Raw genomic sequence first — 27,721 nt, forward strand, 5'->3', positions numbered from 1 at the left:
TCACAGTTTCCAACATCAATTAATTGATTTCCACAACTGATATCACATTTCAGTTTAAACTAATCCAGACAAGACTTACAAATTTCACATATAAACAATCCAAAAAAAGAAGAGAATAGATCGAAACCTTCACAGTTTCCAACATCAATTAATTGATTTCCACCACTGATACCACATTTCAGTTTAAACTAATCCAGACAGGACTTACAAAAGTTACATATCAACAATCCAAAAAAGAAGTGAATAGATCGAAACCTTCACAGTTTCCAACATCAATTAATTGATTTCCACCACTGATCCCGCATTTCAGTTGAACAAACTAATCCAGACAGGACTTACAGAATTCACATATAAACAATCCAAAAAAGAAGAAGAAGAGAATGGATCGAAACCTTCACAGTTTCCAACGTCGATTGATTTCTACATTAAAGAAGAGAAACAAGCATTCAAAGCATTATTAGCTGATCTCCAGAACAAATACCTCAACAGCAGAAACAGTAGGGCTGCGAAAGGGAGCTCTCGTTTGGGTAAAGAACGGAGACAGAAAAGCCCGCAGCCACTGGATGCGGTTAGATGCTATCTCCATGAGAGCCGCTCGACGCAATGCTACCGCCAGCTGTACACGTGCCGAACTCAAGATCCAGGAGCGCGACTTCAGTCGAGAACGCGGATTAGGTAATACCCCCGGAACAGGCTAGGGATCTGAGGGACCCACCGTGATGTATTGGTTTATCAACACCGTTCATCCATTTTTAAATATCATTTTAGGATATAATACCAAAAATTAGACAGATAAAAAGTTCAAGTGGACCACAACACAGAAACTATCGGTGGTAGTTACACCCACCATTGAAACATTTCTAGGGCCCACTATGATGTTTCTTATCCATCCAACCTGTTCATGTGGTCAGGTAAAACTGGATGAAGGCAAAAAACCAAACATCAGATTGATCCAGAACTTCTACAGCTCCCACGAAGTTTTTAATGGTAACCGTTTGATCCCTAATATGTGGTCCACTTATGCCTTTAATCTGTCTCATTTTTTACATTTATAGACTAAAATGATGTGAAAAAATGTATAGACGGTGTTGATCAACCCATACATCACGGTGACCCCGCAGAGTCCAAGCCTGTTTCGAGCTCGGGTAGGCCAGGTAGGACCTAATCCGCGTCCTTCGGTGCATCGCTCACTGTGGGTCCACCGTTATGTATATGCCTTACATCCACGCCGTCCATCCGTTTTTTCAGCTTATTTTTGGGTACAGTTTTTAAAATTAAGCAGATCCAAGTATTAGGTGGACCACACCAAAGGAAACAGTGGTGATTGATACCGGCCATTAAAAACTTCTTGAGGGCCACTGGAATGTTTATTTGCCATCCAACCTGTTGATTAGGTCGCAAGACCAGGATGAAGGGACCACGTAAAAGCTTGATCTAAAACTTTTGTGGCCCACGGGAAGTTTTTAATGGTCAATCACCATTGTTTCCTGTAGTGGGGTCCACCTGAGATTTGTCATTTTTGGAATCATGCCTTAAAATGAGAGGTCAAAGCGGATGGACGACGTGAATATAATCACATACATGAAGTGTAGTGCGGTCCACCTGAGATTTGTCATTTTTGAAATCATGCCTTGAAATAAGCTGTCAAAACATACGGACAACATGAATGTAAGCACATGGATGAAGTGGATCCTTACTAGAGCTGGGCATCAGTCCGAGTCAGAATGGATTGGGTCGAACTCAATCCGTTCCGGAATCTCAATGGCCTAACCCGAACACGATCTAATCCAGGACCGAGTCGGGTCACCTGACTCGAATCGATCTGAAATATACATGGCCCGATCCGATCCGAGTCCGACTGGGTCAAGAAAACCGAGTCGGATCGGATTAGGCACGGTTCGGATCGGTCCAGATTTTTTTAAAAAAATTTAAAAATTAAAAAATAATAATAATAATTTTAAAAAAAATATATAGTAAAATTAGCTTGGTTGTTTCCTCCACCAAGGATCCATACCTTGACATTAACGTCATTGCCAGAGGTAAGGAAGGAGTTGGAGTAGATGGGATTCTAGTCGATGCTACTGATCTTGGAGGAGTGCCCGTTGGGGACAATGGAGACGAAAGAAGGGGGGTGGAAAATGTCCAAGACCGTGACTGAACCACGGTAGTCACTAGCAACGATGATATTGGTGTCGAACTTGGACCAGACGCATTCGTTAAGGCCCCAGAAGTTACCGAGAAGCAAAGTAGCTAGGGCCTGTTTGTTTTTTTTTTTAAATTCGTGGTGAATTCACAACGAAATGGGTCATCATGACCCATTCTCGCGTTTGACAGCAAGAGTAAATGTCGGCCGGTTTGTACATTTGAAAATCCCTCTCGCAGAGGAGATTTCCTTGGGAAATCTACAATCGCAGAGGAGATTTCAAGGGAAATCTTCGGAGATCTCTCGGAAGTTCTAGACAAGACTGATTGAGGTCTTGGTAGTCCATGAGAGCATTTGATTGACGCCTTCACCTTGTATATATGGCTGGTCCAGCCTTACATAGGAACCACCTTCCACCACAAGACTCCCTCGCAGGTACTCTCTAGCGAAAAGATTGATGACCACCGTTGAAAAGTTCCTAAGGCCCGACATGCATGTTTTTTCGAAATCCCACCTGTTCAAAAGTTAAAAAAGACATTAAAGAAGGGAAAACACAAATATCACCTTGATCGGAAACTTTTTTGGCCTTTAAAATTTTTTAACAGTGGTGTCACTCTCCCCACTGTTTTCTGTGGTGGGGTCCACTGGAGCTTTGGATGTGATTCATTCTTTGGGTATTACCCTAAAATGATCTCTCCAGATGGATGGACGGCGTGGATACAAAACATACATCATGGTGGGGCCCACGGATGTTGGTTGTGACATCACTTCAGTAAGAGTCTTGCTACTAACTGGTGGGGCCAACCCAATCTGCTGCAATCCCGCGCTCATTTTCCCATACCATGATCAACGTTAAAAAACAAATGCTAGAAACGGTATTTGCATTCTCGCCTGACTTTTTCAAACAAGAGATTTCGTGATGATGCTCGGTGACAAACCTAAGGCATTTCCTTGAGCATATAATAAATGCTCAGAGAGAGTGCAAATTACTGTCCATAGAGCTCATATCAGAGACACATCATTTATATATGAAATCCATGCCATAGTAAACGTTGGGGCCATCTTCAAGATCACTGTGTACAAAGATGAGGAAAACCCACTGATCAGATTGGCCTCATCAAAGAAATAAATAGATGGACAACATATTGTCATTATATACGGATTTGGCCTATCGTCTGAATGGATTAGCCTTATTTTTTCCTAGTGATCATCGTTGTGAGACCAATCGTTTCAACGGATCGGATGATATGTATAGATGACATGTTGGCTATTTGCAGTCAATGGAGGGTAGCTTTACCATCCATTGAGATGGATCTGAGAAATCCTTAGATCTGATCTACCTTAAAAGGCAAGTAACCTCTACCCAAACTACCCTCACCTTTACATCTCTCCCATGTGCATTTGCAACTTGCACGGGCCATCACATGGAAGGGCAAAAGAGTCATTATGTCCAACTGACATCCCACACCAACGGCCGTAAAATGGCTACACCTCCACATGTTAGCATCTCGTGGACACATAGTTAACCCTTCATTTAATACTCTGATAGAGCACCGCACATCATACTCATGCCCAGATATAAATGCACCTAAACCCGGTTCGGATCGGATCGGTTTGGATTGGTATGGATCCGAACTCGACCCGAAAAGTTTTCGGATCTGGATTACTCTACTCGATCTGCACTGATTCAAGTCGTTGGATCAGTTTGGATCGGGTCAGATCGGGTTGGATCTATCGAATTGGGTCAGGATTGCCCAGCTCTAGTCCTTACTCTTGCTCTAGTGGTAGACTCTCAGGAGTTTCAACACCGGGTCAAGAGTTCGAGTACCCATAGGTGGTGAAATTCCACTATAGCATGTGTGAGGTGTGTGTGCGTGGGTAGTAAAAAATAAAAAAAGAAGCACATGCATGAAGTGTAGAGTGGTCCACCAGATATATGTCATTTTTGGAATCATGCCTTAAAATGAGCTATCAAAACGGATGGACGTTGTGAATGTAAGCACATGCATGAAGTGTAGTGTGGTCCACCTTAGAATTGTCAATTTTGAAATCATTCCTTAAAATGGGCTGTCAAAACGGATGGACAACATGAATGTAAGCACATGCATGAAGTGTAGTGTAGTCCACCTAAGATTTGTCATTGTTGGAATCATTCCTCTAAAAAAAGGGCCGTCAAAACGGATGGACCACATGAATGTAAGCATATGCATGAAGTGTAGTGTGGTCCACCTGAAATTTGTCATTTTTGGAATCATGCCTTAAAATGAGCTGTCAAAACGGTTGGACAAGTTTAACGTAAGGGCCTGTTTGGGAGCATGGATTTGGAAACCCCTTGATTCGGAACTCCCTGAATTTGCAATCTTCCTTGTGTGTTTGGCACCCTGGAGTGTGAATCAACTTTAATCCAAAAGTACATGTCCATAGTATATTTATACGGGTTTGAATTTAATTACTAAATCAACTTTAATATCTCTAATTAGTAAGATATGTAATTTTTGACACAATGGTTGTGACAAGCCTGCTGAAATATATGCTTTGCCCGAAAATGATGAAATTCCAATCCTCGGATGGGCCACAAGTACAAGATCATGTTTGAGTGACTAACTAACGATTTTTAATCATTGATTTACATGGACATGGTTTGGACAGTGCTGGACAATGTTTGAACGGTGCTGATTTACATGGACATGGTTTGGACAGTGCTGGACAATGTTTGAACGGTGCTGATTTACATGGACAATGTTTGGATGGTGCTAATTATTATTAGTAGGCCATGTGCCCAATAGAATGATAGTGTACAGTGATAAACATGTTACTTCTTCAACTATTGAAATGATTTTACGTGTAATCCAAGCTCTCACTGTGGATTACAAACCCCCTCAAGGGGATTGGAAACCGCTGGATTTGAAACCCTCAGTTGCTTTATGCTACCAAACAACCAGGGGATTTGAAACCCCCTCAAATCTCCTCCAATCCAGGTGCTAAACAACTCGTAAGCACATACATCAAGTGTAGTGTGGTCCACCTGAGATTTGTCATTTTTGGAATCATAAAATGAGCTGTCAAAACGGATGGACAACAAGAATGTAAGCACATACATGAAAGTGGGCCCCACATTCAGGGATCCACCTACCAGGATCCCGGCAGTCGATTGTGAGAGCTCTTTTGTTCCATGGGTGAGGATCAGGGGAGCGGTTTAGGTGCTGCCCGGCCTCACTCAAGAAGGTGCTGTCCTTACCGTGGGCCCACCTTGATTGATGCATGTATTCTATATCCACACGGTCCATCTATTTTGTTAGATAATTTTAAGTATACGTTCAAAAATAAAGTAAATCCAATTCTCAGCTGGACCATTCGATGGGAAACAGATGTGTTTGACCGTGAATGGGCCATGTAAGTTTTAGATCAAGGTGAGATTTATTTTTCCCTTCATCCAAGTTTATGTAGCCTTATGGATGAGTTGGATGGCTAATAAATATTACAGAAACATTATCTTGGGCCCAAGAAGTTTTTAATAGTAGGGCTTTCAATCACCACTTATTCCTGATTCCTATAGTATGGTCCACCTGTGATTTGGGTTTTTTTTTTTTCATTCTTAGGCTCATGCCCTAAAATGATATGGAAAAATGGATGGACGGCATGGATATAAAATACATATATCAAGATGGGCTCCATAGAAAGGGCCGCACCGTCTTGGGTGAGGCTCAGCGGCACCTAATCCGCTCCCACATTTTAGTGGGTGAGTCACTAACCAGTAGGCCCACCTTAATGTAATGTCATCTATTCACTCGGTCCCGCTAGATTTTTCAGCTCATTTTAAGGTATGGTCCTGAAATTGGAGCAAGTCCAAATCTCAAGTAGACCATACAACAATATAAATTAATGATCATGACACTACAATTTGAGGATTATGAATTTGTATTTTATCAATATAGTATCATCCCACAAAAATGCTCATAACTCTCTTATTAAATGTTGGATCAAGGTGATCTTAGGCTCTTTGAAAAAATAATTTGACAAGCTTTCAACTAAGATTGAAATCATCTTATTTAAAGATCATTTAAAAGTAAACCCAAGCCCTAATGGCATAACTCATGTTGCTTGCGTGGTCAACCACATAACTTTGATAAACATATTGGATTTCTCTCATTACACCTTAGATCTAATTGATTTTGGCTTTGTCAAAAAGATAATTTGATAAGCTCTCTAATAAATTGCATTTGTCAAGAGTTGTTTGGTTTATCATCATCTGACTTGGAGTGTACCCTCCGTAGCATGAGTCCTACTTCACTTTTCCATGACTTTCGAGTCATAAAATGATAAACCAAACGGTTCGAGATCCACGTACTTTATGGTTTATTGAAAAGCTTATCGAATTATCTTTTCAATAAGTCTAAGATAACTTAATTATGAAGTATAGCAAGGAAGTTCCTATCTATTTACCGAAGTCATGCAACGCTAATTATCCAAGTAATGTGAGCTATACCATTAAGGACTTTGGTCCACTCTCAAAAGGTCAAGTGGTCTCCAAATGAGACGATTATGACTTTAGTTGAAAGCTTTTCCTACTTTGACTTGTAATGATAAAGTTATGAGCATTTTTATGGGATTGCGTGATGCTAGAAAAATTCACAAATTTGTACTCATCGAAATTTTCAACAATCGACGTTCAATACCAATTATTTCATATGGTGTTGCCCACTTAAGAGTATTGAATTTGCACGAGTTTCATGCCTAACCCTAAATTTATGTTGCTAAAATGGTGGACAAGTTGGATTTCTCAAAAGCATCATAGTGGGCCCACGACCTTTTCAACTATCCCTAAGTGGGAAAAGACATATATATATATATATATATATATATATATATATATATAGAGAGAGAGAGAGAGAGAGAGAGAGAGAGAGAGAGAGAGAGAGAGAGAGAGAGAGAGTTCAATACCCTGCCATGTGGCCTAGTTATGTTTTAAATCTGCTATCATTGTCCCACACACTAACATAAGGTGGAAAAATTGATGGATGGGATGGTGTAAGCACCCCACCTGAAAGGAGAGCGAGCTACTCTTCAACTTCAACAAGACTAGTCCTGGGAGTAATTGATAGACTACATTGGCAAATCAAGGGACGCATAAATCCAATCTTGACCAAGCATCCTGAACCTTGGGACTTGAAAACACACCGTATTTAGAAAGTCATCTCCGACTAATCCAAAAGGCCTTTAAAATACATGTATTGGACAAAAAGGGTCCTCGGTGTGACTCAGAAGCGACTGATGGGTTAGATTGGCAGGCCCACAACCCATTTGATTCATATATCAGGCAAGTGTTCAGGTTATCAAGAATTTTCAGCCCGCAAAACTCTAATCAAGCTACATTTGCCAAATCCAAAGGTACCGAAAATCCACACAAATCGAGTCAAGAGGGTCCCCACACCTCCTGGAGACAATCACCAACCTGATCAAGCGACGCCCAAGTCTAGTGAAAGATAGCCCCCTGAAAGCCCCATGCACAACGGTTACAAAAGCAGAAATTGCACAACAGGTACCTAAGATACCACTTGCAAAGCGCCACTCACCACCAACAGAATGATTAGGTATATAACCAGTACTAAGGGTACTACTTAAAGGTTTATTTAAACCACATAAGGCAACTGTGTTGGTTGAGGAGGGGACCAAGGTTACCAGGGGAATCTAAAACCATTCACAACGGTCAAGTCATTTAAGAAGAGAGCGTCACTCATGACACAGCGCATCCATATGAAGTGCAAAGTGTGCCACTAGCGCCTTTACAACCACATTACCTCACAACCTACAACTGCATCTGCGTGTGCTAGCGCTAACACGTGTGTCTCTCTCCATTCTCCTGATAAAAATACTAGAGAACTCTAAGGCTTATAAACATATTTTTTTATCTCTCTCTCTCCCTAAGTAAGGTAGAATTAAACTTTTCAAGTATTTTATATTTTTCAAACAAAATTTTGAAGGGAAAACAAAAAATTTTAAACATTTGAATAAAGTAAAAATAAAAAAAAGTATATGTGCATAACTCTAACCATTTTTATTATTTAATTTAACCAACTCAATTGAAAATAAATCTCAGTGACGGCCGGAGAACAATAGCTCAGTTAATACGCAAAATATGAACACGTACCAGCAATAGAAGAATTAGCCTGAGCCAAAAAGATGCCTCTGGTTGCAAACTTATCATTCAAAGCATAGGTGAAAAAGCTATTGCACTGCCAGTAGTGTCCTAGGCTGGAAGCAAGTATGGGACCTCCAACCACAGGCTTGGCTACTGCCCCTGCCACCTCCCAGTGGCTGGTAGTCGGTGCTCTGTGGGCCCCACCATGATGTATATGTTTCATCCATGCCATTCATCCATTTTTACATATCATTTTAGGCCTTGGTCCCAAAATGAGAGGGATATAAATCTCAGGTGGACCACACCACAGGAAAACAAAAGTGATTGGATATCCACCATTAAAATCCTCCTGAGGCCCACTGTACTGTTTATTTCACATCCAATCTGTTGATTAGGTCATACAGGCCTAGATGAAGCGAAAAAAAAAAGATCAGCTAGATCCAAAACTTTTATGGCCCCAAAAAGTTTTTAATGGTCGATGTTCATTCAAAACCGTTTCCTGTAATGCGGTCCACTTGAGATTGGGATATATCTCTTTTTTGGTCTCATAATCTAAAATGATCTAGAAAAATAGATGGACAGCATGGATGAAACACATACATCATGGTGGGGCCCACAGAGCACCGACTACCAGCCATTGGCTGGTGGCAGGGGGAGTAGCCAATCCGTTTCCAAGGACAAGACCCAATCTTAACATGTCTAAACTGTCGTCCAGGATGCTATCGTAAAACTGCAGATCCAAATCCATCCTCTAATCCATATCCCTCAACCCGATCACCCTACCATCCTTGTAAATGGTCACGCACTATCCATCCTCCAAGCCCCACATCCGACCATCCAACCTCTCAAAACCATTGCAAAACCCCCATGCATCTTAGATCAAGAAAGAGACCCACTGAAACCTGTCCAAAAAGGCTCAACAGATCTTAGTAAGAAAGGTCACACCAACAACAACAAGCAAGAGAGAAAATGCAGAAAGAGAAATCATCCCTTGAATACAAACAATTACAAATGATTACAAGTAAGAGAAGGAATAAAAGCAATAAATCAATCCTCCATATCATAATGGCCATCATCATCATCTTGTTGGCAGCGCTTCTTGACATGCAGTGCCAAAAAATTCCTGCAGGCATATCCATTGCCTCTGTCGGGCTCGTTGGGGTATTCCAAAAGACCGTGAAAGACCAGCTCCGGCTCGCCCAACGGCTTGCCTTGTCCAAATCATTATACAAATGAGCCAGGAGTGTTGCATTCTAGTTATATGGGAAGGAAATATCATGCACCAAATGTAGCATCCTTAGACTATCCTCTCATTACCATGACCGAGTATAAGACCTCCCAGCACGAAGAGCATGAGCACTTGCACTTTCCAGACAACTGACTCCTCGGTATCTAGGTTCATAGGGGCAAAAACCTGCACTAGCCAACGGAGCTTGAAGCACCCACCCTGGATCTTAGAGGAAGGCGGCGCAACTCCAAGCAAGGAATCCCATTGTTTGGTGGTGGGAATTGATAATTCCCCTCAGAAGGGAAGGGACGAAACTCATATCTACGACTAGTATGAACATAAACATCAAGATGGGTGGTTTCCAACTCTGGAATGTGTGTGTTTCAGCGTGCTAGCACTCTACCAGACAAACCAACAGGCTCGGGTTTCAGTACCTGAATCTAACTGAGAGAAGACCACTTAAAAGGGGTTTGCTCCAAGACCCTCTCAAAAAGAGGTTGCGGCTCCACGAACCAGGTATTCCAAATCATGTGGACCACTTGACCTTTCATCTCGACAAACCAGTTATTCCAAATCATGTTAAGATCCAAGCCATTGATTATGCTGATCCTCATTAGAATGCTGTGGCCCAAAAATCAGCTTTGCCACTCGATGAGGGACACAAGTTTCCTGGAACACTTGTTAGGGGCGTGGGCTTCACCATGATGGCCGTGTGAAATACACTCCATCCTTTAGTTTCAGCAGCTCGTGTTACGATGACGGCCCAAAGTGAGCCACCCACATAAATACGCACTCGATCCTATAATCTCATTAGTGAAACAGAATCAGTTGTAGTCTTGAGGTCAAAAATTCAGTGAATAAAAAAGCTGAATTTTAATACGGTCTGGACTTTAAAAAAAAAAAAAAAACAGAGTGAAAAAACGGCTACGTATGTGTGTGTATATCATACATGAATAAGATTAAAATAGAAATTTTCAATTAAAATAATTAAAAGTTCTACATGTACATGCAATACCGTACATAGGTAGATGAATAGAGTTCTTTGCATCTCTCAAATCTTCCTTCTTCAAATAATCCTCTTGTAACCCTATCCATCTCTACTAAAGTTTTTCACATTTTTTTTAAGTAATCCATGATGATCCCAAATGAATACCAATAGTTAATTGGACCTATTTTTTGTGTAATCAATCTTGACCGTCCATACTAAAGGCTAGTAATCAAATGGTCACCGTGATCAAGTCAGTGTAATATTTACATGGTGGTCTATGAAATGTGTGTTGGCCTAATGGATTCTCTAGATCAATCAATTACACTGCTTGAGTGTCCGATACAACTAGGACTACCATAACCTATAGTGCTATGAGAGTACTAGCGCATAAAAATAGAGATAATGGTTTCATGCTAGGGAGGCCTATCACTGAAGCTATCTTCCGACTTAGACAATTGATGGATAAATATTCAGAGAGGAAAGATCTACACATGCTCTTTGTAGACTTAGAGAAAGCTTCTGATAGGGTTTCTAGAGAGTTAATTTGGTGGGTGTTGGAAAAGGAGTTTCAAGAAAATATATTGACATGATTAAGGATATCTATGGGGGAATGTTAATAAATGCAAGGACCGCCACTGGATAGATAAGTGAATTCACCTCCGAAAGCATCACGTGGGCTCCACAACTTAGTTGCCCTGGCCAAAACTCATGTAAGTCCACTCATCAAGTCGCATATAGTTCACAAAACAAATAGTGGAAAAAACATGACAAAGTTCTTCTAAGCAGTGCACCTGTTCCTAACATTGTGGCCTGATCTCAGGCCAGGGCATTTACATGACACAACACACCTGAGGGATGGCTTGGATCTCACATGTGCCACCTTATATGCATGTGAGAGCTTAGCAAACCTTAGTAACTAATGTTTACATTGCCAATTGAAAACTGAATACAGATAGGGAAGAAAGAGTCTGGGATTAACCTCTGTAATATGAATTACAACATGATTAAATGATCAATATCAACTTCAGTAATTCGATATTTGAATTACATTTATTTTCCCATAGTAGGTGGATGGGGAAAAAGAAAAAAAGAATATGATACTATTTCAATTTCTTACTGAAGTCGGAGAGCTCCAAAACATGAATCCTAGGTATGCTTGCTGCTTCTTCCCTCTCCTTTTGAGTGTTGTATCCCCAGTTCCCTGCAAAGAGAAATCCAGCTTAGCAGCGAGCATCGATGAAAGTTGCCATCAGAAATTTGGTTTGATCAAGAATTCGCTGCCTGGCTCAATTAACTGGATAAATGGGGCCCACCTTTTGCTGATCTGGCCCATCTAGTTATGATAACAGTTGAATTGAATCCCTACTAAATGTGGACCACTTCTCGTAACTGACCCATTTCCAAAGAGAGAGATGATCGCCTACAGCCAGATGCATACTCTTATCATGCGGTCCATCTTTCATACCTGTGTATAGCACATCTAACGGATGTATGTGGTGGGCCCCACTATAAGGATCAGCTGGCAAAAGAAAACAGGCCAGTCCATTCATCAGGCAGGCCGCACCATCAAAACCAAAGATGTCTGGTGGTCTGATTCAATGTACAGGTGTGGCCGACAAATGAGTGGACTGATGTACCTTTTAAGACAATCAATTTGCATGGTGAGATGTGCTACACAAATGGCTAGAATCATCCAACAGGGGAGACATTGGGCAGGGGCTAAAAGGTGGGAAAAATCTCCATTTATGGGTCGAATGAAAAAGAAAAAAAGAAAAAAAGAAAAACACAATCTATTTCGGTGGAGCATCACATAATACCTCTGCAACTATAACATTGTAGAGAATCAAAGAGAGAACGAAATGAACTGAAAAGGGAAGCATATAGAGGGTAAAAGGAAAAAAAAATAGGAGAAGAACAGATCACCCAAATACAAACTCCATCCATCTAATTCAGGTTCTTTGATGACATTCTTCAAAGTTGCGAGCCGATCTTCCACAAAGCTGATCAGAAGTGAAAAGTGTCAGCATGGATTTATTAACAATGTAGCTTTCTGCGCCTTCTCGGGGCTCAATAAATTTTCCATTGCTTTTCAAAAAAAAAAAAAACTGCTATTGCTACTGCTACTACCATTCCCTTTCAGGGGAGGAATGCTAAGTGTGCAAATTTACTACACATGGGCTGCCATAAGGATGCATGGCAGACATTAAAAGCTCCGGACCATTCATCCGGCAAGGTCCAAAATATGAGAATGGCCCAATAAGATGATCCTAACAGCTTGATTTGATGAAAAAACAATGAAAACCCATTTCTGCTACTCTTCCTATCGAGCAGTTTATATCATCCAATTGGCTTGATTTTTTGGCTATTTCCCCAAGATGTTGGGGTTGGCTGGATGAGCACTCTGGATCATGTAGAAATCTGTCATGTGCCCACAGAAACTCGTGTGTAATAGACAGGAAGTCATGTGTCAGTGTTGGAGACGAACACAAGGTGTCACAGAGTGTCCTGAAAACCTGACATGTTGACATCCACACAGATATACTATGATATCAAGAATATGTATTATTATATAAAATTTGATTCACGAATGCATAAGATAGAAATGCATATAGAACTGCATTAAAACTAAATAGCATATAAGTATTGTTGGAACATACAGAGGTATGCTCATTTGCTACCAGTACAGCTCAACTTGGGGTGTTACTGGGCTGCTGTGGGACCCACATCAACTGCCCACCAATCCACCCCACCCATCATGTTCTCCTCATGCACGTCATAGAAACCAAAAATCAGGCTGATCCAAAACTTAGGTGGGCCACAACGCAGGAAACAACGTAAAATCATATCTAAGACCTCTAAATTCACGTGGCATGACTCACCTGGGTTTAGAAATGGCCTGATTTTGTGTCCTTCATCCTCGTAGGGCATGTCTGATGAATGGAGTAGATGACATCTCCACAAAATGGTGGACATTACAAATAGTGGGGAAGGTCTTGTGGTTGGGCATCCACTCCGAGCGCTTCCTGTAGTATGGCCCACCCTAGTTCCGATTTTTTGCCCCATGGAAAAATCTTGAAGGGTGCATCTGATGGACAAGGTGGATTGGATGCACAGTTGACATGCACGGCTTGCCAAAAATATGATGTCCAACTTCCACAGTAAGAGCCTTAGTGAAGATATTTGCCAATTGAGCGTAAGACGAAATAAATGGAGTGGTAAAAATGTCAATAACAACCTTCTCACAAATAAAGTGATGATCAACTTTAATATGTTTTGTCTACTTATGAAAAATAAGATTTAAGCTATATGAACGACAGCTTGATTGTCACAATACATATGCACTGGAGTCTTTACAGGAATTCCCAAATCTATGACAAAACTTTTCAACCACATAATTTTACATATGATATTCGCCATAGCATGATTCTTTGTTTCTGCATTGGACCGAGCAACAATTGTCTGCTTTTTAGTCTTCCGGGTAACTAAATTACCTCCGAAAAAACGTACAGTAGTTGGTTGTAGAGCATCAATCATCTGATGATCTTGCCCAATTTACATCAAAGTATACTTCAATATCAAGATTATTATGATAGCTAAATAAGATGCCATGTACCGAGGAAGACTCAATGTAGCATAAGATGTGACGAACTCTTCAAGGTGACAAAAAACGGAGAGCATACATGAATTGACTAACCAATAAGATAGATCTGGGCGAATAATAGTCAAATATATCAACCGCCTAACCAAGTGTTGATACTTTTGAGAATCATTAAGGAGTTCTCCATCATTTTCCTGAAGCTTTTTATAAACTTCCTATGGGTAATCAATAGGTTTGACACCGAGATTACTTGTTAAAGTCAACAGATCAAGAGCATATTTCCATTTATACAAAACGATGCCCTTCTTATAACGAGAGACTTCAATTCCAGGAGAATATTTTAGCAGCCCCAAATTTTGATGTCAAACACCTTGTTCAAATATAATTTAACTTAGAAACACCACCAACATCATCACCTATAACAAGTATATCATCCACATAGACACTCACAATAATGAGACTCTGTTTAAGTCTCTTAATAAACACATAATGATCTGAGTGAATATAAGTATATCCGATACAAATCAAGGCCCCACTAAACTTCTCAAACCAAGTGTGAGGAGCATGCTTCAAATTTCAATCCAACATATAATCTTCTTAAGACGATATACCTTCCTTTCCTCTTTAGTCAAATTACCATTCAAAAAAGCATTCTTAATATCTAACTGGTGTAGAGACCAATGCAAATTGGAAGCAAGATAAATGATCACTTGTACATAATTCATCTTAGCAATAAGAGCAAAGATCTTAGAGTAATCATCACAAAAGGTTTGTGTAAATCATTTGGCTACAAGAGAGGTTTTATGTCGAGCTATATTGCCATCAAGGATGTACTTGGAGGGTGGAGCATACTGCATACATACACCCAACGACAACTCATCAGATTCTTCCCAGCTGGTAACTCAGTCATCTCCCATGCATGATTCTTTTCAAGCGCAACCATCTTCTCTTCCATAGCTTGTCACCACAAAGGAGAATTAACGGTCTCCTTAAGGTTTTTGAGAATGTTGGATGAAGAACAATCAAGAGTCAAAAGAAAAATCTATATGCCGAAGACAAAGAATGATAGAAAACAAAAAGTTAAATGAAATAGAAGTACACCGGCTTTCACTTTTCTGATAGCAACATGCAAATCCAAGGAAGAGTGTAAGTATGGATTATAAATAGGCAAACTAGTAGGAACATTATCAGTACTTGTCACCAAAAGAGCATGCCTCGTGGAGTCCTGAGGGAGAATTGGAGCAAACATTCTTTATTTTATATACCTTCAAGTTTGATTTAGTGGAATTAGAAACAACCTTATCTCTAACATTATCAGGTTTAGAAGGGACAAACACTATCAGATCAGATTCAAGGATAGGAACCGGAAGAACCATAGACTCGTACTCCCCTTTGTCTTAAATGACTAATCTCTTAATAAATATTATAAATGTGGGCCATATCATTTTGAGCAGCATACAATTCACAAGCCGTCAACCAAATCTCACATGTAGTGAATAGCCAAAAAAAAAAAAAAAAGACTTTTATTGCCCTCTAGTTCCATAGGAATTAAGAGCCAGGACATACCCAACAAATTATTTGATTTGTATTCACCATATGGGGGATCGGTCCTAGGTGGTTCTGATATACCGCCATCTGTATATCCCAACTTTTGTTTTCCTCCAACAAACATCTCAATAGCTTTTGACCGCTGAAGATAATTGCTAGAATTAAGTATATGTGTTGTAGTTTGTTACCCGAGATTCTCAAAATGAATAACTAACATCTCCATTTTGGAGTTGAGGGACCCGACAGTCTCAAATGTGGAAGATGCAGCCATATCAAATCTCAATCAAATAGAAGAATAATAACTAGCAAGGCCTTATACCAACCAATACCAAGTCATTGCTATAGTCAGCTATATCTAGAAGTGTGACAAGCAAAGCCCTAAAAAAAAATTCCAAAAGAGCTCCAAACCAGTCCATAAAAGAAGAAAAAGGGATCTTATGACTAACAAAGGTTGATAGCCTTCACAAATCTTGACAATCTTCAACCAGAAAAACAAGACTTAATTACCCGACTGCGGCCCTCAAACATATTGCTGAAAAATAGGGCAAATTTTTACGATACGCAAAAAGAACCCGAAAACTCTGCTTTAACAGGAAATTCCAGCAAACCCTAGCCAATGAAAACCAGTTTCTGAGAAAAAACCAGAAGAAACGTTAAAGAAAATCTGTCCAAACCTGCAAACCCAACAAATCCTAAATGTCACAATCAGTTTTTTGAGAAAACTAGCAGAAAAAAACTCCAAAAATCTGATTTTAAAAAAATCTAAAAAGCAGCAATCTAACAATCATCAACCCGTCACAAAATCTTAAGCTGCTGCAAGATTCCTCAAAAAATCAAATCATATTGCCAAATAGGCAGTAACGACTCTCAAACCAAATGTGAGAGAGAGAGAGAGAGAGAGAGAGAGATTTCCTTGTTCTGATACCATGTCAGAGAAGAAAAGAATTTGAAAAAGAGGAAAAAGCACTATAGGGCTGGACGACCAACCCTTATTTATAATAGTGAGGATGTTCAATTACAAATATGCCCTTGGCACTCAAAGAGAGAAAAAAGGGCAAAAGAGAAAAACTGAAATAACTGAAACAGAAATAACCCAAGGAACAAAGGCCCACAGCCCAAAGGCCCAACAGGCACATACGCGGATGTCTACCCATAGGACTCGTGTAATTAGCATTCCTCCTTTCAAAGAGTTAAGCAACAGTTAATGAAATTTCAAACTCGGTGTAACTGGGTCCAAGGAGATATTAACTCTGGGCAAAGGCATCAATTCCATTGATATGCAACTATGATTTAGTTTTTCAAACATGATTTCCCAACTTTTGTTGAAAGAATCTTACTGGAGCTTCAACCCCTTGTGTTCTGGTTGACTTTGGAGCAGCTTCAGTACTTCTACCTTCGGCCTAATGAAGAATTTAGAAAGCTGTGTTATAGAATGAAACTACTGCTTTAGCCAACTGCAACAAGGAAGAACTTGATTTGATTTTTCCATGTAATGGGTTCATATATACTCACCCAGTTCCTAACCCATAGATCCGATCAGATGGGATTGCAACTCCGGCCAGCTCTCGTAGCAATGCATCAGCAAATCTACCCTGTAAAAGATATCTATTGAAGTCATGAGAAGAAACAAGCCACCTTTTTCACCCTTTGTTATTTATTAAGAGAAAAGCTTCAGTGCTCTCAAAGCACTATAAGTGTTCCTAGTTGCATTGGGACACTTACTCCAATCCATTGGTCTAGACTGTTCATTAGGTTCAACACACATTTCATGGATTACCATGCAAACACCCCACCAATCTGACAAATATAAACCATTTGATCCATGGTTGTCGGGACTGTTCACACAAGAATAGGTCCAACCCATCCATGGCTTGGAAAACGGATGACTGTAGAAAATAAGGCCAAATCAAGGCTGTATTGGATCATCTGATCAGTGCGATTTTTCCATGGTATCCTGTGGAATGTGTTATGGACTTAGTGAGCAGCTAAGACTTCAGATTGCTTGACTTGACTGTCCAAGTGAACTGATGCAACTAGGAGCACTACAACTTATAGTGCTCTGAGAGCATTGGAGCATGTCTCCTAAAGATTGACCAGTTGTCTGTAGTGTGTAAATTTATTCTTTCAGAGAGGAAGGGGGGGGGGGTGTGGTGTGTACTCCCTGGAAGGTGGGGCATTAGCAATGTCCCCAAAGAAGCACTTCAGCCAAATGATTCTAACTATCCAATCTATGACCTTGTAAAAGGATAGACAGTAATGACAAAATGACCTACACTCAAAGGGTTCAAATCATCTTATCAGTGTGATTTTTGAGTCATGGCATGCCATTAGTGAATAGAATGAAAGGATAGTCATGAGACTCATGATGCAAAGATGACACCAGTAGTGGCATCATAGCCTGCCGCTAGTGATTTTTGCATCCGCACCACCATTAGCAAGTCATGAGGAAAAAATCACACAGATTGGATGATCCTAACCATCTGATCCATGGCATGAAAAATGGACAGCATAGATCAAAGAGAGAAAAAAGAGGTTCAGCCTTAATCCTTAAACATCTATTAAATAGGCCCCACAATGGATTGCTTATGATTCTAGAGACACCAGATGATGCTAACATCTGGTTTACGGCTCATAAAAAGTGGACAGTAGTAATAAAATGATCAGCATTCAAAGGGTTAGGATCACCATTTGGTGTGACCTTTTGCATCAGGGCCTGCCAGTAGTTTACGGAATTAATGGACGTTCATGATACAAAAATCAAGCCACTATTGGCATCATGGCATGCCACTGCTGATTTTTGCATCCACATGACCATTGGCAAAGCCATGTTGCAAAAATTACACCGACCAGATTATCCTAACCATTCAATCAATCACATGGACAATTGACAGCCAAGATCAAAGAAAGGAAAATAGGTCCAACGATCATCTCAAAACATCTATCCATCTTCTGATTCTAAAGAAGCACTTTGTCAGTTGATTCAAACCATCTGATTTATGGCTCATAAAAAGTGGACAGTGGTAACAAAATAACCAACATTCAAATGGATAAGATCATCAGATTGGAGTGATTGTTTCATCATGGCCTGCCACCAGTGTATGGAATGAATGGACAGTGATGATGTAAAAAATCACACTACTATTGGCATCATGGACTGTCATCAGTGACTTTTGCATCCACACTGCTATTGGCAAGCCATGATACAAAATCACATCAATTGGACCGACCTAACCATCCGATCAATAGCATGAAAAGTAGACAGCCAATATCAAAGAGAAAAAATATGTCTAACCTTCATCTTGAACATTTATTCAGCTGGTCCTTTCATGGATTGATTAATGTTTGAAAGAAGCACTTTGGTCAGATGATGCTTACCATGCAATCTATGGTTCGTAAAAGACAGATTACCAACAAATAACCAGCATTCAAAGGGTTACGATCATCCAATCAGTGTGATTTTTGCACCATGCCTGCCATTAATGTATGGAATGAATGGGCAGTCTGGACCAATGGTTGGGTGTCCCACGTGCCACTTAAAAAGCTTTGGGGATATTGCTAACATCCCCTAAAGGTGGGGCTAGCTTTTCCCTTTTTGAAAAGAATATAAAACATTAGGATTTATATGATCCCTGACAGCATTGGGTCTTCAGTTTGTACATGTGGCACTCACGGTACAATGATTCAGACTATTGATCCGATGGGTCCCACCCTGGATGGGCCATGCACCCAAAATCTCCCATATGGGAAGATCCTAGATATTAAATTCTGACCTTGTTTCAGATGAATGTGGTCTATTTGCAGGCCACCAATCAAAAGGTTACAATTGTTCCCATCAAGGACAATTATTTCAGAATGGGTCTATTCATTTTGCATTTGGATCGTAGAAACATAGGTCCCACTTGTACAAACTCAAAACCTGAGGATACTATGCGTATCCTCCTGGAGCGGAGGTTCATATGATTCCTGACAAAGGAGTACTGTAAATAGCAACTTGGCCGCTAGAATAAAGGTTTTGATTATCCTTGTGGGTAGAGATGTGAATGGTATGGTGGATTTGTTAGCTAGGGAGTGTACGACCCTCCGTTTTTATTTTTTGAAGATTACCCTTAACTTTTATTGCAAATTTATTCCCCTTGATGTAATTCCTTTTTTTCTATTTTAATAAAAATCTCCATTACCTCTTTGAAGAAATGATGATCTTTGCAAAGAGTACAAGAGCATACCTGTTTTGTAGTGACAATGTATAACTTTGAGCTTGCAAACTTTAGGGCATCTGCTATGCCGGGATAAAATCTGCACAAGCATTTTCCAGTCAATTTCCTATTCCTGACCTAAACCTTCCAAAAGTAAAAAACCACAGTCATGAAGGTGCACTATATAACATTTATCTGGAATTTTAGCATTACAGAATTTGATATTTGAATAAGCTCAAGAAACAAGCTACTTTATAGAAAAATAGATATGGAGATCGTCTTAAGTGTGGAAAATAGAATGGCAGCATCTCACACTGGACTGTGTGTGTGTGTGTGTGTGTATTGAGAGAGATTTTGTTACCAGCCAAGAGGCACCATCCAAGGAGAATCCTATGTGTGCCAGATCTGGGCTGTTCATCAGATGGGTACAGCTGTGCATGTGCTGTCACCCGAAATGCTGGAAACAACATTGGCCGGGCCACTTGGGGATGTTGAATGTGGACAGTTATCAATCCATTTTAACAGTCCACTTCCTTTGTAAATGTGAGGCCTACTAACCCGTGTGGCCCACCTGTTGACTTGACTGGTGGAATTGGCACACGAACAGTGGATCCCACCCTGTGCACAGCTCGGATCTTGCACTCTAGAGCCACATATGCGACATGTTGGGACAGAAGGATTCGGGGTCCCACTCGTGAGTAGCCATTGGATTATGAAAGACCAGCCATCTTTGCATGATTATCCATCCCTGAGCATATTTGGACTGAACTACTGTTACTAGATAGAAACAAACTGCGTTCGAGTAATGGAACATGCATTCAATGCCAAGGAGCTGGAATTCTAACCAAGAATTGATAGAATTGGACATTGATGCCCAAGTAAATTACTTTTAAGAAATCGTTTGTCCAACTATTGATTTCTCCATACACATTCATTTAGTTTTCTTTTTTTTTTTTTGGTATTATCTATTATTTTGTGGAGCCTACCGGAGAGACAGGTATTACAATAGCAAAAGCAACAGATCATAACTAAGTTCTAGCAAATGTTTGGCAACAAGGCCTGCCCTTATCCTTGCAAGCCGTTTGTATGCAAGTAAATTGTGTCCAAACACAAGCTGTCCGGGACAACCAACTTGTCCATGGTTTGTCGAACACATTTGTGCACAAGAACCAAGAAAAATAAGGACAAGCTATCCCAAAACTTGAACATTAGCAGGATATCTTTTTTCTATAATAATAAATATTTTTTTAAAAAAAAAAGTGGAATAAAAATGGGAAAGCTTATCCTTAGTTCTGTGTATACAGGAATATAATGTTCCATGCACATGCTCTACATGTGTGGCTGTCCATATCCAAGCACCTACATATACCACCTTCAAAACATGTCAATGTACACATGCACCATAAATGCTACATACGCCACCATTCATCCTTTAAACTTCCCACCTTCGATCCCAGTTCTAGGCAAGGTATTCCATAATAGTAACGGTGGCCGTAACGGCCACCACCGTTACCTTTACGATACAGGGTGTAACGGCTGTTACAGTCTCTTCTTTTTTTTTGCAAAAAATATGAAAAACCTGTATTGGCTCCGTAATGGACAGTTACGGCCTTTACAGGGGGCGTAACGGGCCATTATGGGGGCTGTAAGGCCTTCACGGATCATTTTTTCCCATAACGGCCATTACAACCTTTATGACCCCCGTAACATGTAACAGTTGCCACCGTTACCTTTACATAACAGTCTTTAAGGCACATTATGGTTCCAAGGGCAGTGACAAACACGGAACAAAATAGTTGGTTAAAGACATCATGGCCAAATAGCCTATCCAATATAGCATGACCTAGACAGCCTTTGTAAGACACAACGTTGCCTGCACCCAAATGGCCCTTTCGTGTATTTGATGGTCCAATTGGTTCTTGTCCCATTGGAGTGTGCATTATACATCTCACAATTTGACTTGATTTGGGATCCAATATAGCAAAATCTCACATGTCTAGGCCCAAAATTGGGTCCAAAAGCATGTGACCTGACCCCTGTGATTTTTTAGGAACACCATGTGCCCCATACACAGTAGCTCCCAGCATATGATCAATTGGAACTTCTGCTTGTGTTCCACATGTGTGGAGATTGAGTGCCTAATGACCAAGTTGTCATAGAGTCCAGCAACTAGGGCTGCAACTTGGGTTGGGTTTTCAAGGTCCGTTGGGTTGGGTTCGGGTTAAAAAACACCAACCCGATTTGGATTTGCGTTGGGTTCAGGTTGAGCAAATTCAGGTCGGGAATAATCACATGTATTTCGATTGGGTCATTTCGGGTTGGGTCGAGCATAGAGAACTTCGGATTGGATTGGGTTGGGTTGGGCACCTCAGGATGGAATTTGGGTCGGGTTGGGTTGCGGGCTCAGTCCTCTTGAGGTTGGGTTGGGCTCAAGTTTGACCCAACGTGCCCGAGTTGCACCCTACTAGCACCACATACAGTCTCCAAAACTTAGATTTGTAAGTCATGATATTTAGATAAAACTAAAGAAAGAAGCCAAAATGGTCCTGCTAAACTATGTAAGATGTTGGGATCCAACCAGTTTCAACACAAGAACTTCCCCCATTAGGAAGAATGCATGCAAGATAGTGAATCAGGAAAAAAGAAAACCGCTGCTTCTGCTTGAGTTTGTTTGTGACAAAGGATCATCACGATACACATTTTTAAAGATCAGGTCATCATGAATGCAAGCACATAAACATGATAGAACCGGTATGAGATATTTACCTATTTGCACCAATCCAACTTGATAAATCTTTCTCTAACCATTCATCCCTGACTTTCCCGAAAAGATCGATTAAAGCATCCCTATTTTCATTCCAATCTTCCATGATGACAGGCTTCAGCTTCGACCAGTTCTCCAATATCCCTTCGATGGTAAGCCCAGCTGCAACCTTAGATAACATTCCATGTTTATCAGATGTAAACATAATTTTGAAGCATCAAAAAGTTCTTGGGATTGTTTGAATCTATTTGGGATGCATGGAAGTATTCTTAAATCATGCTTCGAGGATATGAGAATTGGGCCACACCCGACTGGTTCAATGCACTTTTAGAGGGCCTGGAAAGTGGAATCTGCATTAGGCAGACTATTGTTTTACTGTCTATCTGAAATCAGTGTTTCGCTTGTTCCATGTAAGACATGAAGTAACTGGGTTATTAGTTCACATTTCCAAGACACCCAAATGCACAGCTATAGATGAAATCATGATGCGAATTTTGTTTTCAAGTCCACAATAGCCACCTCGAGAATTCTATTTTTCTTTGGCATCCAATTATCCAAGCCACATGATAGAGAAGCAAAGCTAGAAATTCATGGAATTTTGTATCTGAATTAGGTGCAAATACCCACCGAGGACTTCCGAATGGATGGTATCTGAATCTCCAAAAGCAATCTCACCAGCAACAGATTTTCATATCCAGTTTCCACCACAGGCCGAACCTGTCATAGTACATCGATCAGTTCCACAGAGTACATTATACCTACATCATACCATGTCTATTTGAATTCAAATAACCCATCCAGAATGCTATTGTTGTCCAAATTAATTGAAGCTATTACCAATATTATACTATGGCTTTCCACATGAAAATCATATAGGATTTTCATTTTTATTATCAAAAGAAGAGCAACTTCATTGCCTGAATAGAGGAAAATATGAATCAAGGGGGATCTAGGCCACAAAATAAAGAAGAGAAGAACCTCAAGTGAGAAATCAATTCTTTTCCACACCTCTATCATATAAGGGGTCATTCGGATGCCTGCAAAATCCTTTAGTTGTAAAGAGTTCATAGGTAAAGATATTACAAGGGCTGTTGGGATGCTATGAACCCCAACCTGCCCCTACACCCCAACGTTAGACTTGCGAGTACGCCATAGCGGATCTGTCATTAGTGGTCGGCCTTTGACGAACTTCAGACTAGAGGGAAAGAGCTAGAAAGAAGGTTATTTATCTTCTCCTCTCTTTCCCCATTCTTTTATCTTCTTCTGAGGAATCTGAGCTAGTGAACAAGTGAACTTGGCAAGGAGGGAAGGGAAAGATCTCCAAGGGACTGGGTAGAAAGAAAGAAGAGCCTACAGGCTGTAAACACTTCACAGGTTACAGCCTTACAGGGGCTTTTAGAATTCTGGCATTTCGTTGTGTTTCAGATTATAGGTAATCCATATTACAGGCCCAATGGTCTTTTAAAAAAAAAAAAAAAAAAATCTTCAAGAGAAGCTTGCAACTAGCAATATTCAAGAATTTGTTGCTAGCAACTACCTGTAACACCTTAAAGAGTTTCAGGCGTAAAGTCTTTACAACTTCAAATTTTACAAGCATCCAAACAGCCCCTAAAATTTCCACGCCACTATTAGCTAACAGCGTAACTTGCCAATACATCAACCGATGATTAACTAAAATGAGATGAACTCATTCTTAAGTAGCTACCAAACAGGCCCTAAGTGAAGGGATAAGAATCTAATACACATTGCTTATGCTATCAGGCAGAAACCAAACCAATTGGACATTCTGATCCATTAGTACACTGGCCTTCTTTCATATAGCCATTGATTTTCCAAACCGTGGATGAGATGGGGTACCCGATGAAAGTAATTCTTTAGAACCATAAGCAGTCCACAATTGGGCCCGACAAATAGATGGATCAAAATGTTGAATGGACCCATTTTATGTAGAAGATCTTACCATCCACTTTATAGGCTATCGATAAGATGGTTAGAATCGTCGTGTTTTTCATTTTTTGCGTGGTAGCCCATGAAATGTGTATTGGACCTAATGGACAGTCTTGATCAATTGATCGGATTGTCCAAGCATCTGAATTCAACTAGGAGCAACTATCACTCATAATGCTCTGAGAGCATTGGCAGTAATAGAAACTGTTATTAACATTGATTTAAAATAACAAGAGAAATTCTCGCTATACGTAATAATTGCTCCTAGTTGCATTGGGACACTTAAACCATCCAATCCATTGATCTATACCGTTCAAAATGTCTGACTCCCATTTTATGGGCTACCATGCAAACATCACACCAATCTATAAATATTAACCATTTGATCAATGGCCTTCAATATGAATGGTCAAGTTTGTTTGCACAAAAATGCCCAAACAACAATCTGACCCATCCATTTGTTGGGGCCCATCATGAATTGCTTATGACCCTACAGAATCACTTTTGTTAGGCAATTGTAATCATCCCATCCATCGCACGGAAAAGAGGGCTACGGAAAATAAGGCTAAATTGGAGAATGGATCTTTGCATGGTAATCCATGAGATGTGTTATTGGACTTGATTGACGGTTCAGATCAATCGATTGGACTGTCCACGTGAACTAATGCAACTAAAAGCATTTCTCAACGTAACAAATTTCTAAAATAAAGGAAAAGAAGAAAAAAACGAAAGCTTGAAACTTACAACATGCATTTGATCGATGATCCATTGCTCCATCGCTGAATCTGAGCCTTTGAAGAGGTCGGGCCATCTTATCTTCGCAGCCTATAAAAATTCAAAATATTTTTAAATAAATAAATAAAGGCGGGAAGCGTACGGTGCTTGTTCACTTCAGGACTGCGGGCTATGGATTCCCGCCAATCACCGAAGGTTCGGTGGCGGGAATCCAGGTGCACAGTCCAAATGGATTTCTGGAAACCGGGTTTGAATGAGAGGGAGAGGGAATTGACCTTGAGAGCAGAAAGGGAGCTCTCTCCGCAGCTATCGCAGAGAACACCGTCAAAATCTAAGGCGTAGAGATCGCTCATTCCTAGCCGTTGATTTTTTTTAAGAGCTGTCTCTCTGTTCTGTTATTATTTACTTTTTTCTTCTTCTTCTTCTCAGTTCTCCCACACAAAAGGGCCATTTCTGTTCTTCACGTTTGCCAAATGAGCCGCCTTCCTTTCCAAGCAATGGATAAGTGCCACGTGGATACACGGTATTCGTTAGAGGCGCGGATTAGGTGAGGTGACTCCGGAGTAACAGCTAAGTGGTTGAGTTCCTGATTGTGGGGCCCATATTGATTTACGTTTTTCATATCCACTCCGTCCATTAGTTTTTTCAGCTCATTTGATATCTGAACCCAAAAATGAAGTGGACACAAATTTCAAGTGGACCACACTATAGGAAATAGTGTCCATTGAATGCCACCGTTTAAAACTGCCTGTGGGCCACGAAAGTTTTGGATGAAGCTGATATTTGTGTTGTCCCTTCATCCAAGTCTGTGTGACCCAACCAACAGGTTGGATGGCAAATAAATATTGCAGTGGGCCTTAGTAAACTTTTAATGGCGAACATTATGTCATTTCCCCGCGTTATAGTCTAAGTTGAAAATTTTATGCAGGAATTTGAGTTTTTAGCCTACCGTACGACCCCCCATTTATGTCCCTGCAACCTTTTTAATCCCACTTCATTTTAGCTCAGTCGAATATGCCTCATCTGTACGGACATAAAAAATGCTCGCTCAAAATAAATGTCCGAACTCATCGCTCATCCCTGCTCCTTCTTTTCACCCACGTTCTTTATTAAATATGCACGGAATCTTCATCCTACTTACATATTACATCTACCATATTGCATTTTATTCAAGACCAAGTGTATTTTTTTCTTGAGAGGACGTGAATGCATTGATAAACATAAAATTTTATAGGTTTATTTTCAAAGATAGTGTTTCACATCAACACAAAGTTGTTCTTTTTCTCGAATACGAATTTCACTGATACAGTGGCGGTGGAACGTAAGGACGTTTAAATTCTTAAAAAATTATCTAAAAGTTTGTGGTCAATTTCATGTTATCAATTTCATACATTGCTAAGTTAATTTTACGTGATTATCCAATAAACTTTAAGAAGTTTGTAGTCGATTTGATAAAGTTTCGCGGTCAATTTTACTTAGTTCCCGGTCAATTTACTAAATTGATCGGTCAAGTTCATGCACTACTTGGTCAATTTCATACATTGTATCGTCAAATTGTAGTGCGTTTTTGTAATACGATTGTGAATTTACAGTGCATTTTTTGTAATATGATTATAAATGTTATATATCGAATACATTTGTTGCTTTATTTGAAATTGTAAATTTTTTACCGCTACAATTTAAATTTCCAATAAGACATTCATTTCACGGTCAATTCCATTCATTTCATGATCAATTCCATTCACTCCACGGTCAATTCCATGCATTTTACGATTAATTCCGTGCGATTTCCCCTCACTCCACAGTCAATTCAATTCATTTCGCGGTCAATTCCCTTTACTTCACGGTCATTTCCATGCATTTCACTGTCATTCCCCTTCACTTAATGGTCAATTCCATGCATTTCACGGTCGATTCCGGTGATTCCCCTTCACTTCACGGTCAATTCGATTCATTTCACGGTCAATCCTCTTCACTTCACGGTCAATTTCATGCATTTCACGGTCAATTCCCTTCACTTCACGGTCATTTCCATGCATTTCTCGGTCAATTCGCTTCACCTCATGGTCAATTCCATTCATTTCACGGTCATTTCCCTTTATTTCACAGTCAATTCAATTCATTTCACGGTTAATCCCCTTCACTTCACGGTCAATTCCATGCATTTCACGGTCAATTCCCTTCACTTCACAGTCATTTCCATGCATTTCACGATCAATTCACTTCACCTCACGATCAATCCCATTCATTTTACGATCATTCCCCTTTACTTCACGGTCAATTCAATTCATTTCACAATCAATCCCCTTCACTTCACGATCAATTCTATGCATTTCACGACCGTTTCCGTTCACTTCACGGTCAATTCCATGCATTTCACGGTCAATTCCGGCAATTCCGCTTCACTTCACGGTCATTTCCATGCATTTCATGGTCAA

The 27,721-nt window shown here is 40.1% G+C and overlaps 2 protein-coding genes across 3 annotated transcripts in view; both read right to left on the reverse strand.

The window, feature by feature from the left end:
- Positions 1–638, reverse strand: part of LOC131230674 (long chain base biosynthesis protein 1-like) — a 37,488-nt gene extending 36,850 nt beyond the window's left edge. The window contains exon 1 of one of the 2 annotated variants that reach the window (XM_058226578.1): positions 482–638. The gene's annotated coding sequence lies outside the window, so the exon portion shown is untranslated. Of the gene's footprint in view, positions 1–392 lie in introns of both variants that reach the window. The other variant, XM_058226579.1, reaches the window with a different exon arrangement.
- A 10,803-nt stretch (positions 639–11,441) lies between these two features.
- Positions 11,442–25,723, reverse strand: LOC131230797 (uncharacterized). The gene is made up of 9 exons (XM_058226786.1): positions 25,559–25,723; positions 25,293–25,373; positions 23,229–23,318; positions 22,604–22,770; positions 19,868–19,937; positions 17,157–17,236; positions 16,982–17,044; positions 12,422–12,498; positions 11,442–11,699 (listed from the first exon to the last, which is right to left on the reverse strand). Exons 1-9 carry the CDS (start codon positions 25,634–25,636, stop codon positions 11,599–11,601), a joined length of 807 nt encoding a protein of 268 aa, XP_058082769.1. The 5' UTR covers positions 25,637–25,723; the 3' UTR covers positions 11,442–11,598.
- Positions 25,724–27,721: the final 1,998 nt, after the last annotated feature.

The sequence above is a fragment of the Magnolia sinica genome, chromosome 17 (genome assembly GCF_029962835.1).
Source record: "Magnolia sinica isolate HGM2019 chromosome 17, MsV1, whole genome shotgun sequence".
NCBI lineage: Eukaryota > Viridiplantae > Streptophyta > Magnoliopsida > Magnoliales > Magnoliaceae > Magnolia > Magnolia sinica.

Bases quoted from the DNA above. Each gene is read 5' to 3' on its own strand.
- LOC131230797 (XM_058226786.1), bottom strand. From the start codon at position 25,636: ATGAGCGATCTCTACGCCTTAGATTTTGACGGTGTTCTCTGCGATAGC. The intron at 12,499-16,981 runs GTAAGATTCTTT...ACTTCTGATCAG, and splicing joins CACAAGGGGTTGAAGCTCCA to CTTTGTGGAAGATCGGCTCG. The intron at 11,700-12,421 runs GTGATCTGTTCT...TTCTCTTTGCAG, and splicing joins TGGATGGAGTTTGTATTTGG to GGAACTGGGGATACAACACT.